The sequence below is a fragment of the Lemur catta genome, chromosome 1 (genome assembly GCF_020740605.2).
Source record: "Lemur catta isolate mLemCat1 chromosome 1, mLemCat1.pri, whole genome shotgun sequence".
NCBI lineage: Eukaryota > Metazoa > Chordata > Mammalia > Primates > Lemuridae > Lemur > Lemur catta.
In genome coordinates, this window is record NC_059128.1 from 220,265,483 (window position 1) to 220,279,121 (window position 13,639).

Genomic DNA, 13,639 nt, shown 5'->3' on the forward strand with positions numbered 1-13,639 from the left:
TAAGTGGGAGCTAAATGATGGGTACACACAGGCACAAAGAGACATGAAGCACATTAGAAACTAAAGAAGGGAGGAGAAAGGGAGGTGGGGGAGGGATAAAAACTTACCTATTGGACACCATGAACACTGTCCTGGTGACAGGCACACTGAAAGCCCTGACTTCAGAATTTATACAGTGTATCCATGTAACAAAAACATTTGTACCCTCTTAATATTTTAAAATAAAAAAAGAGGCAAACAGTTAAGATTCCATATACGATTTCATAAAAAGTTAAAATCTTATCTGAATAAGTCCTTTAACATTTCAAAATAAAAAAGTAAATGAGTAGAAAAAGATATGTCATGCAAACAGTAAGTATAAGAAGAAAGGAGTGACATATAAGATAAGATAGACTTTAAGACAAAGAGTATTATCATACATAAAGAGGAATGCTTTATTATGATAAAAGAGTCAATTCATCAAGCAGACATAATAAAAAATTCTTTAAATATATTTTTCTGTTCCCTGTGCCTAAAATATTCTTCTCCTCTCCACCTGGCTAACTTGCAGATATCCTCTAAGTCTCAGCTTACAAATAATTTCTATATTGTGACCTTTTCTTACTCACTAGCCTTAGTTAAAGCTCCTTCCTCTATACATTCATAACATCTTGTACTTTAACACACAACACACATGTAATTACTTTTTTCTAACTCTGTGTGTGTGAATACAGAACATATGTTATAAAAAGTGTACAAACATAGGTATATGTCTCATTTATAAAGTAATTCCCACTTAACAAAGGAATCCCAGAATAAGAAACAGGATTGACATGAGCCCCCCTGAACTCCCACATACCCTTTCTCAGTCACTACCTTCCCCCTTCCAGAAGTATCTAGTATCTTTAATGTAATGGTAATCTTCTTTATAGTTTACAATTTAAGCATTTATTCCTAAAACTATAGTTTAGTTTTTTGAACTTTCTAAAATTGGGATCATATTCAGTATGTTTTTTTGTGTGTCTAGACTATTATGTTCAGGATGTGGTAATTTTAACTGAAGTATAGTATTCCATGGTATGTATATACCATAATGTATGATAACACCATTTTGGTTGTTTCCATTTATGAGCTACCAAAATAATGCTGTATTGATCATTTTTGTACATGATTCTTCATGCACATGCATACACACATTGTATTGGGTTGAACTGCTGGGTAATAAGGCATGCATATCTTTTAACTTTGATAATGTCAAATTTTTCCAGAGTGGTAGGACTAGTATGATGTATTAGAATTCCCATTATTCTATATTGTCACCATTTAGTATCATAAATTATCTATTCTAATGAGAATGTAACTGTGTCACGTATGGTTTCAATTTGCATTTCCCTGATGACAGTTTAGGTTGAACACACTTTCACATGTTGATTAGCCAGTTGGACATCCTCTTTTTGAAGTGCCTGTTCACTCTCTTGCTCATTTTTCCATTACGTATCTGTCCTTTTCTCATTAATTTATAGAGTTCTCTACATATTCTGGATACAAGCCTTTGTTGGTTATATGTTGTAAGTAGCTTCTCCCATGTTGTGGCTTGGTCTTTTTCTTACTTAATGGTGCCTTTTGATGAACATAAGCTTTTAATTTTAATGTGGTCAAATTTATCAACCTCTTCCTCTGTAGTTTGTACCATTTGTGGCCTGTGTAAGAAATCTTTCCCTACCCAAAGTCAAGATGATAGTCTCCTATATTATCTAGAAATGTTATGTTTTAGCCTAAAATTTAGATCTACACTTATCCATTTAAATCTATACTCACATGGAAGTGATATTTGTGTATGGTGGCAGGTCAGAGTAAAGTTTAATTTCTTTCCATGTGGGTATCCAATTTCTTCAGCATCATTTATTAAAACTGCCTTCCACCACTGCACCGTAGTGCTATCCTTGTCACACATCTACAATGGTTCTCTTTATATTCTGTACCATTGTTCAATTTGTCAATCCTTGCACCAGTACACACTGTTTTAATTAGTGCAAATTAGTACAGCTTTATAATAATTCTAACAATTCAAGAAAGCAAGTCCTTCTACCTTGTTCTTCAATACTGTCTTGACTATTTTTAGCCCTTAGCATTTCTGTACAAATTTTAGAATCAGTTTGTCAAGATTCTCAAAAATAAATGAATAAATAAAAATTCAATCAGAATTTTGATTGAGATTGAATAATTTATAGACCAATTTTGGGAGAACTGACATCTCCATAATATTGAGTCTTCTAATCCACAAACATAGTATACCCTTCCACTTATTTAAGTATTATTTAATTTTTCAATACTGCTTTATAGTTTTCTGCAAAGAAGCCCTACATATTTTATCATCATTATTGTTGCTGCTGCTGGATTCAATGCTGGGTATTCGATATTTTTGATGATATTGTAAATAACAATTTTTTCAATTTTATTTTCAAAGTCTGTTGCTGATGTATGAAAAAGATAAATAGATTTTTATATATAGATCTTGATTTTTTTTTTTTTTTTTTGAGACAAAGTCTCACTCTGTCACCCAGGCTGGAGTGCAGTGGCATCATCATAGCTCACTGTAACCTTAAACTCCTGGGTTCAAGTGATCCTCCTGCCTCAGCCTCCCGAGTAGTTGGGACTACAGGTGCACGCCACTATGCCCAGCTACTTTTTTCTATTTTTAGTAGAGATGGGTCTGTCTCTTGCTCAGGCTGGGCTTGAACTCCTGACCTCAAGGAATCCTCCTGCCTCAGCCTCCCAGAGGGCTAGGATTATAGGAATGAGCCACCATGCCCAGCCTTGGTTCTCTCTCTTTTTTCCCACTAGTTTCATGAAAATGCTGCTCCACTGTTATCTCACTTTGCATGCTTATGTTCAGGAGCCTGAAAGCAACCTGATTTTTTTCCTTTGTGACTTTTTTTTCTGCCTAGTATCTAAAACAATTGTTCCTTCACACCCAAGTTACCACTGACCCTTTCACACACAAAAACCTGCCATCCTATTGCTGGCATCCTTTTCTGACCCACAGGTCTCTAGTGTCCATGTACTTCCTGTCTTCTTGTTTTCCAAACTTGACCCCTGGTTTTTAGAAACTCTAGGAATTTAACTTGATTTCATATTGATAGCTGGTTTTTGTTCCAAAGCTTGTCTTGGATCTTCTAGTCCTAGTTTCTTAACTTATTCTTATTGCTGATGATCAAAATATCTGAGTGATATTCTGCTTTAGTTTTACTGTGGCTAAATGTAATGGCTGAGACGTAATCCAAGAGAGTAAGTTTCAGGATCAACTGTTCATTGCTGTCTGGAAAATTCTATTATCAGCAGTGTTTGAGGAGAGAGAAAAAAGATGGTCATGATGGTAGCATAGGAGAGTTAACTGGCAGAGTACTAACTCTGAGGTTTCGTTCAACACTGTTGGTTTAGAGGGCTTAAAAGGAGAATAATATAAATATCTTCTATTTTAAAAAGTAAGGATCTCAAGAGGAATTTTTTTAATTACAAAAAAAATTTTTTTTGAAATGGGTTCTCAGTGGGGGGCAGCCCAGGCTGGAGTGCAGTGGCACAATCACAGCTCACTGCAACCTTGAACTCCTGGGCTTTAAGCAATCAAGAGGAATTTTTAAATTATGGGAGAGTTTTTCAGTGAAAAAAGCTACAAAACCCTGAAAAACTCTGTTCATTAGAAAGAAAACTTAAGCACGAACTAGTTTTTGTGAAGCTTCCCAGAGGCAGGAAAATGGTTTTCAAAAAATATAAGCTATAAGCAGAGGGCTAATAGAGATAATGATGTCAAGAACAATACCAAAGGAACTTTGTAATTTGCAAATAAAAAATAAGAAAGGGTGTTAAGCAATTTGTTTGGAAGACTTAAAGATAGTATCTTGAAAGAAAGACTAGTGACCTTTTAAACAAATTCTTCCAAATATATTTTAAAAATATTCTTCCAATGTCTATGTAGGGAATAATGAAGATTCCCTGCTCTGAAGCATAAAATTGTCCAAATAGCTAGTCAATGAAAAGCTGATATTAGGCCATACTTTGTAACTTTCTAAGTCGCTAATAGAAGAGCTGTTAGTCACCCTAATAGAGCTAGTTTCTAACTGCTGAAGTTGCAGCCCAAACTTTGTTTTGCATGTCAATTCCTTCAAACTTGAGATGTGTTTTCTGATAGAAGTAAATTAGATATGAGATTAGGTCCTAATGACCCACAAAAGCTCATTAAATCCGCTTTGTACTTGAAATACAATAAAAATGGCATTATTAAACCTAATCACCATGTATAAGAGGGTTTGTAATGTGCTTAATGTTGTCTCTAGTAATATACTTTCCTATCTGGGATGTTAGAATACAAGAGACTGCCTGAGACAAGGTCTCCAGTAGGGAAGGAGTGGGTGGTGTGTGGAGGTGGGATGTAAGGATAAGAACAGGCTAAGAGCTCAGGGGGTGGGATCTCCCAGAGCTCTACTGTGGACACACTTGTACAACCCAGGTCAGCTCTCTAGTTACTCTCTTTGTATTTTTAACAGTATAGACACCACGAGAAACAACAATCTTTCATACGTAACTTTTCTCTGCTTGAAAAAGATGTCTTCTAAATAGCTGTTTCAGCTCAGTAACTTTTGGGATTATGCAGGTAATTCTTACCTGTACTTCAAATTGCCATTCTTTTTTGACATTAACCAGCTGTTTTTGAAGAGATTTTATCTTTTTTCTTCCATTTTCCTCCCTAGAAGAAATAACAGTGATGGGTGTTTACAGCAGTGCTTCTCAAACCTTACTGTGTGTAAGGATCACCTACACATTAAAAAACAGATATTGGGCTCTACCACCAGGGAATCTGGTTTGGGAGGTTTGGGATGGGGCCCTGAAGTTTGCATTTCTAATAAGTTCCCAGGTGATACTAATAATGCTAGTCCATGGAACACATTTTCAGGAACACTTTTTAAAAGACTGTTTTAGTAAATTGGAGGAAGATGTAATTCTGGCTTATCAGTGTTGTATCTGAAATAGCTGCTGCTGAGAACAAGCGAAAAGGAGGTACAAGAGGAGAAAAAAAGAATCCTTCCTATTTTGAGCACTTTAATTGCATATTCTTTTCTCATAATAACCTTATGAGGTAGTCTATCATTATCCCTATTTTACAGATGAGGAAAATGTGTCTCAGAGAGCTAAGATAATTTGTTGTGGGCATAAGAAAGAATATGCCTCAGAGACCTCCAACCATAGGAAGCTTAAGCGAACAAGGGTCCGAGCTTCCAGGCTCTGAGATCCTTCACTGTGTGTGTTCTGAGGCCACACTTCCCATAGACTGCTGCCACCCAATTACTGAGTGTGGCAGAGATACTAGGGCAGGCTCTTCTGGACAGGCTCTAGAAGAGTCAGGACTTCTTCAATGGTTGACTTTGGCTCCCTAATGACCTTGACAAATCATCCTTAGACTACACAGCAGTCCCTTCCACCTAACCTTCCCTCTTCTTGGGTCAGTCTTGCATTAGGTCTGAAGTTTCCCTCCCCATTTTCTCTCGAACAAGTGTTTCCCCTGATGAAATCTTTGCATGAATAATCCCATCTTGGCATCTATGTCTCAGAAGACAAACCGTAAATGGCAGAATGGGGTTCAAATTCAGTACTGTCTGAGAACTTAACTACTTTATGTTATTGCTCCTCAGAGAAACAGAGAATTCTGCTTCTCTCCAGCAATCCCATTATTATTATTATTATTACTTATTAACACTTTTTTTGAGACAAGGTCTCCCTCTGTTGCCCAGGCTATAATGCAGTGGTGTCATCATAGCTCACTGCAGCTTCGAACTCCTGGGCTCAAGTTATCCTCCTACCTGGGCCTCCTGAAGTGCTAGGATTACAGGAATGAGCCACTATGCCCAGCCCAGCAAACCCATTATTTAGGTTTAAAACAAACAAACAAAAAGTAAAATAATACAAGAATAAACAAAACAACCACCAAAAAACCTTACCACTAAACTGTATCTAGGTAAGGATTTTTATTCAGGAATTTTTAGAAAATATGTACTTAATTAGAATCTTGAGATTGTCATTGCCAAAACAAATTAAGATTATGTATTTCCTATTTACAGATCACAAGAAACAGATAAGAAGGATGTAGAACAATACTTCTCTCTACTATTAAATTCAGTATCCCAAGGACAGGTTCATTTAAACAAACAAATGTTATTTATTATGAGATTATAACAGTAATATATGCCCATTTTAGAAAACCTAGCAAATGTAAAAAGAGTATGAAGAAAAATAAAAATCACCCATAATCCTATTACTGAAAGTTCAGCACTTGTCCCCAAGGCTGCACCAGAAGAACTAGGACAAGTGGTTTGAGGAGAAGGAAAGAGGGGTTTATTAATTTGCCAGCCAATGAGGAGGCTGGTGGACTCCCATATCAAAGTACCAGCATCCTGCTTCTGAGCAGAAGTACAGAATTTTTAAAGGTTCTGATCAATCCTGTCTTTGGCTAAAACAATCTCATGACCTCTGCCTGGATTAATACCATTTTCTGTGGCACAAAGAACAAAGGATACTCCCCTGCCCCTCCTGACCACAGGCCTGAGGCAAGGATGCAGGTCCTAGTTCTCCAAAAGGAGTGGGGGATGTTTTAGAGAGGTAGAAAACATTTTTGCCATTTTTTCAAGCCATTTCTTCTGTTACATACTCCCCCTGGTCAATATCACCCTTTCATATCTATGGGAGGAGGGGTGACTACTCTATTACAATCCCACTATCTAGAGTTAACCATGGTTGAAATGTATTATATTTCCTTCCAATCAATACACACTATAATTTTTCTTTTACAAAACTGGAATTTATCATATATATAACTTTTACCCTAATTTTTTCAGTTAACATAATTATGTATACTTTCCCTTTTCATTTAGATGTTGAATACATGTATGTATTTCTATTCCCTCTTGAAACAATACTGAAATAATATGAAAGGAGTAATAAAAGGTATAAACGTACGAAGTCAAAGAGATTGGGGAAAGAAACAATGCAGATGAGAGAAGTCAACAAAATTAAAGAAGATATAAAGCAGAAAAGAGAAAAATGAAATCTCAATGTATGCAGAATGAGAAGCCAAGAAGAAGAAAACTGAATCAAGCTATAGACTCAAGAAAAGCTCAGCACATGGAGGCCCCAGGCATGTTTGAAGGCAGAAGTATGGTATGGGGCTAAATAGAAGTGGCTTGGTCGAAAGTATGACAAAGGAGCAGTATGACCTTTTGATTCCCTTCCCAACCCTTGTGGTCTGGCAACTGCCTTTCCTGATCTTGGGAGATATGGGTTTTTGTTAGTTTTGCCTATGTTTCCTGGAATGGTTGAACAAGGTTATTTGGACTTGGAGATACTAGATACTAGATAGCAGAAGGTGGAGATAAAAAGCCATGCTAAAAACAGGGATACTGAATAAAATTCTGTTTACTGGATGGTGACTTTCCCCAATCTCTTCCATTGGCTAGCTCACAATACATGAATATTCAGAGAATAACTACAGATAATACCCATTATTTCTTAACTGCCCCCTGACCCATCCCAGCTGAAGATTGGCATATTCTCCTCTGAGAATTCTGACTAAACCCAGGGAAAAGATCTATAGATCTGCCCAGCCATTCTACAGTGAAGTCCTATCCACATGTACAGAGCACCAACAGCTTCTCAGTGCTTCACTCTTAAATACAAATGAACAACCAAAGATAATCAAACATTTAAAGAACTCCTCTAACATTAAAAACAGAAACTAAAACAAACTGGGGGAAAAAAGTAACTCAGAGAAAAGAGAGAGACAATACAAGGAACACAAGATAACTTAAAAAATATGACAACTATAATTAATGTTCTCAGAGACATACGAGAAAATATTACATCCATGAAACAAGAAAAGGATGCTATAAAAGATGAAAAACTCAGAGAAGAAAGAGCTCTTAGAAATAAATGTTAGCGTAAAATTTTTAAAAATTAAAATGGGGTGGGAGATAAAGTTAAGGAAATCTCTCTAAGAACAGAAAAAAACAATGCAGATGATAAATGAACAAGAAAGTATAAGAAAAATTTAGGATTAATCACCACAGGTTCAACATCTAAAAGGAGTTTCAGAAAGAACAAACAGAAATGAAGGGATAAAATTATCAAAGAAATAATACAGGAAAATTATCGAAGAAATAATACAGACAAACTGAAGAACATGACTCTCTAGACTGCAAAAACCCACTGATTAACCGACACTGTAAGTATAAAAAGACTTACCCAAAAGCATATTATTATAAAATTTCTAAAACTAGGGATAAAGAGAAAATCCTAAAAGATTCCAAAGGGGTGAAAAAAATAGATCACGGGTAAAGAAACAGGAATTAGAATCAGACTTCTCAGAGGCAACACTAGAAAGTAGAAGTTAATGTGGAGTATTGCCTTCAAGATGATTTTTAATGCACAAATCTGTACCCAAACTACTAACAAAGTGTAAGGACAGAAAAAGACATTTTCAGAAGAAGTAGATTGGTTGTTTCAGTTACTTTCCTTATAGGGTTAAAGCAGCAGGAGTTTTCTTACCATGCCAGTTCAGGTTGACTAGGACCCTTCTGATTTGGTTACTGTGAATTTCCTGTTTTCTGGAAAACTGCCTTGTTTTAAAGTTCTGTTTGATTATGTGGCACCTAGCAGAAGTGACTCCATTCTGTCTTGGTCTAGTCTGTTGAGAACTAGTGCAGGAGCTTAGTCCAAAACAACAATTTCCCATAAATTTTATTTAACAGTATCTACATTATGTTCAGCTACTGCCATGAGATGGAAATAGTTATTGTCGGGAGATGGGAATAGTCATGGTGTGGCTTGTACATTATTAGGGGCCAATTACAGAAGTGACTTGTGGTCTGCAGCTGAGTTCCTATAAGAAGCTTTGAAGCTATAGCTTCAGTAAGCAGAGGCTGTTCTGGTTCTTTTGGCATGCCTTTCTGAGTGAGAGGCTGAGTGACCATGATGAAATTTATACCAGATGAATCTTGGCCCTTTGACAAAAATCTCAAAAGGCCTTAATCCCTGGTTAAGTTCCCACATAACTTTCTTTTGCTGTGAGAAACAAAGTGGCCTGTCTCCCCTGAATGACATTGAAGAGGGATACATATTAAAAGAATAAGTAAAAAGGATTCCTAGCCAAAGGGCGTTTAAACAGAGGATTTTTACATGTTATTAATTCTTCCTCCAAGACAGACATGCATGTATCTCACAGGTAGAATGCATTCTTTAAACATGTCTTAAACACCCTGTGATCCTGGAAGAAGGAAAAATTTCATGGCAGGCCCCATGTGGGGCTTTTCCCAAGAATCACCCATTACATTTAACTTTTATCCATTGTTCTATTTACAAATTGGTGTTTTTCTTATTGTTTTTTAAAATTTTATAACACAGTGAAGACAGCTGCCACCAAGAGAAGTTTCATTTAAAACTAAAGAAAGAGGCTGGCTCCCCAACTCCATGCTGCCTACAAGAAACCCATTTCACCTATAAAGACACACATGGACTGAAAGTGAAGCGGTAGAAAAATAATACTCCATACAATTAGAAACCGAAAAAGAGCAGAAGTAGCTATTATTTTATCAGATAAAATGACTACAAAACAAAAACTGCAAAACAAAGACAAAAACAAAGTCATTATCTAATGATAAAAGGGTCAATTCAGCAAGAGGCTATAACAATCATAAATTGTCACGCACCCAACACTAGCACTTCCGAGTATATAAAGCAAACATTAACAGATCTAAAGGGAGAGATAGACTACAATACCATAATATTATAGTAGGGGACTTCTTTACCCCACTCTTAGTAATGGACAGATCATCCAAATAGGAACAAAGAAACATGGGAGTTAAACTGCACACTAGAGACAAATAGGCCTGATTGACATTTACAGAACTTTTTACGCAGTGGCTCAGAATACACATTCTTTTCATCAGCACATGGAAAATTTTCCAGATTGGACCATATCTTAGACCACAAAACAAGTCTCAACAAATTTTAAAAAGTAGAAATCATATCAAGTACCTCTTCTGACCATAATGGAATAAAACTAGAAATCAATTTTTTAAAAAAGAGGCTAAGAGAAAGGGATGGGGAGTGACTGCTAATGAGTAGAGAGTTCCTTTTTCACGATGGTGAAATATTCTGGAATTAGATAGTGGTCATGGTTGCACAACTCAATGAATATACCAAAAACCACCGAACTGTAAAGTTTAGCTTAAAATGATGAATTTCATGTATTGACAAAAACTCTCTTCCTTGATCAAACTTTAATCAGACTCCTCTGGACTCTTCTCCACTAGGCCCAGACCTTGGTTCCCCTCTCTTCCATCCTTGCCAGGCCTACATTGTCCAGTTTCAAAAAGAATTCCAATAAGTCAGTGTATTTATAAATCAGTGTATTTATTTATTTATTTATTTTAAATGCTAAATCAATTTAAAGAGAATCTTCCACCTCAATATCTGATCATCTTATATACCTGATCAAATTCCTCATCCCTCACCCTGATGTCTAAATCCTTGGCCTGCTTTCAGCAAGAATCCTGTTAATTATTAATAGTTTAGCAACAATCCTCCTATCTTTGATGTCTCTCTCCTCTTAGTAATTTTGCATTCACTGACTCCCTCACTCTGCTAGTTGGCTTTAAGTCCCGAGCTGTCTTTGCTGTATTCAGAGTTGAGCCAAATCTCTCTCCTCTATTGCAATGGTTTCAAAACCTATAGAAATAGTCTGGAATAAAGTCTTCCTTATCATTTTAACAAGTGTCAGAATAATTTTTTCTTTAACAGTATGTTAATTATATCTCAATAAAGTTCTTATAAAAAACTAAATAGAAAATCTTGTCTGTCTTATACCTATCACTAAACTCTACATAACTTTAAAAGTACCAATCACATAATGCTTAAAATATTAAGTACTGTTTATCATTGATTTGCCTACATCTAGGTATAATTTTATAATTAAAATAAATCCCAATTGATACATAATTGGAAGAAAAATAAAAAAAGAAATTATTACAAATAGATAATCATATAGATGAAATCAATCACTACCAAACTGTCTATATTATTAGACTATTTTCTTCCTCCTATGGAATGGTACATATATTTCTTCTTTACTTTTTTTTGAGACAGAATCTGGCTCTGTTGCCTGGGCTAGAGTGCTGTGGCATCAGCCTAGCTCACAGGAACCTCAAACTCCTTGGCTCAAGCAATCCTTCTGCCTCAGCCTCCCAAGTAGCTGGGACTACAGGCATGTGCCACCATGCCCGGCTAATTTTTTTTTCTATATATTTTTAGTTGTCTGGCTAATGTCTTTCTATTTTTCAGTAGAGACAGGGTCTCACTCTTGCTCAGGCTGGTCTTGAACTCCTGACCTCAAGCGATCCTCCCGCTTTGGCCTCCCAGAGTGCTAGGATTACAGGCATGAGCCACCTTGCCCGGCCAATATTTACTTTTCTTACTTAACTTTTTTAAAATTATGAAATAATAAATGTATATTATAATATTTCAAAACAGAATAGGAATGTATAAGAAAAAAAGTAGACAATATACCATCTCTTTTTTCTCCCCCAATTTCACTCCTATTAGGTAACCAATATTAACCTTTTGATATATAACCTTCCATATCTTTCTTTTTCTTATACTCATATGAATGAGCATATTTTTAAGTTAGCATACTATAACTATTTTTTCACTTATCTATATATAATGACATCCCTCCAGGTCAATCATATAGCTCTAATTCATTTTCTTAAATAGCTATTATATTTTTCTTTTCTTTTCCTTTTTTTTTTTTTTTTAAGACAAGGTCTTGCTTTGTTGCCCAGGCTGGAGTACAGTGGCATGATAATATCAATAGTTCACTGCAGCTTTGAACTCCTGGGCTCAAGTGATCCTCCTGCCTTGGCTTCCTGGGTAGCTAGGACTACAGGCGGATACCACCAGGCTGGCTAATTTTAAAAATGTTTTTTATAGAGAAAGAGTCTCGCGCTATGTTGCCCAAGCTGGTGTCAAATTCCTGGGCTCAAGCCATTCTCTTGCCTCGGCCTACAAAGAGCTGGGATTGCAGGCGTGACCCACTGTGCCCAGTCTGTTTTTCTCTTATAAAATTAACAATCACTCAAATACAGTATCCCTCTATTGAAGGACATTTATATTGTTTCTAGATTTTTGCCATTATGCTGCAATAAATATTTTGTACATATGTCTGATACAAACTGATTTTTTTTTCTGTAGGCTAGATTCCCCAAAAGTAGGAATGCTGGGTCAAAGGCTATATGTATTTTGTTTAGATCTTTACAAATAAGTTTATTTTTTCCCTTGATAAAGAGAAAATTAGTAGATACCCAGTAGTGGGATTGTTGGGTCAAACAGTAAGTCTATTTTTATTTAAGGACTCAGCCACAAAAAGAAAAGAATTAATGTCCTTTGCAGCAATATGCATGGAACTGGAGACCATTATCCTAAGTGAAGCATCTCAAGAATGGAAAAACAAACACCACATGTACTCTCTCATAAGTTGGAACTAATCAATGGGCACATATAAGCACAGAGGAAAGTAAAAGTCATTGAAATCAGGAAGGGGGAAACCTACTAACAGGGACAATAAACACTATTTGGGTGATGGGCAAACTAATAGCCCTGACTCAAGCATTATAAAAGCTATCTGTGTAACAGAAACATTTGTATCCCCTTAATATTTTGAAATTAAAAAAAACAGCAAAAAGGGAAAAAATTTAGAAAATACTAAAAAGTAAAAAGATTTTTAAAAACCACATATATTGTTAACACATTGGTGTATTCCTTCCAGTTCTCTCTATACCTATTTATGTTAGTTGTATTTTATAAATGTGATAATATTATATTATTCCCAGTCTTTCTTTTTCTACTTAAAATTGTGGCATAAACATTTTCCCCATGTTATTAAACTTTGTAAACAATACTTTTAACAGCTTCATAATATCATCCATTAAACTATACACTATCTTTTTGAGTCTTTAATTTTATATCTAGCAATTCAATCTAATGGAATAATAACAGATTGAGACATTTGCTGATGTATATTTTTATATACAAAGATATACACTGAAGCACTATTTATTTGCTAAAGCAAAAATTTGGAAACAACTTAAATGGTCAAACTCAGGGAATGATTAAATTATGGAATAGTACATAAAATTATAAAATTAAGGTTAAAATTAGGTGTGTATATTTTTATTTTCACAGATAAATCATTCTTATAAAAGTTGCACCAATTCATTCTTCCACCAGCAATGTATACAAGTGCTCATTTCCTTGCTTCCTTGCTAGCAACGAATGTCTATAAGAGTAGCTATTATTGTTATTAGGCACTTACTATGTGCCAGGAACTATCTTAAGTGCTTTATACATATTAATCAATCTAATGTTCATAATAACTCTAGTACAAAATTTATTACCAATACTAAGAAGGGCAGGAGGAGGAAAAAACTCAAAATAAAACAATTCCACCTCTGCAGACAAGATAAACACTTTCTCATTTTGAGTAAATGTGGGTCTATATAAAGAGAATTTTATCTTGGTCCCAAAACACTTTGATTGTGTTGAACAGTCTTAAAGCATG

At 35.5% G+C, this 13,639-nt stretch overlaps 1 protein-coding gene across 4 annotated transcripts in view; it reads right to left on the bottom strand.

The window, feature by feature from the left end:
* Window positions 1-13,639, bottom strand: part of IQCG (IQ motif containing G) — a 59,996-nt gene that overhangs the window by 22,987 nt on the left and 23,370 nt on the right. For all 4 annotated transcript variants that reach the window (XM_045540081.1, XM_045540079.1, XM_045540080.1 and 1 more), the window contains one exon: window positions 4,642-4,723. In XM_045540081.1, the coding sequence (XP_045396037.1) occupies window positions 4,642-4,723 (82 nt within the window). The remainder of the gene's footprint in view (window positions 1-4,641; window positions 4,724-13,639) is intronic.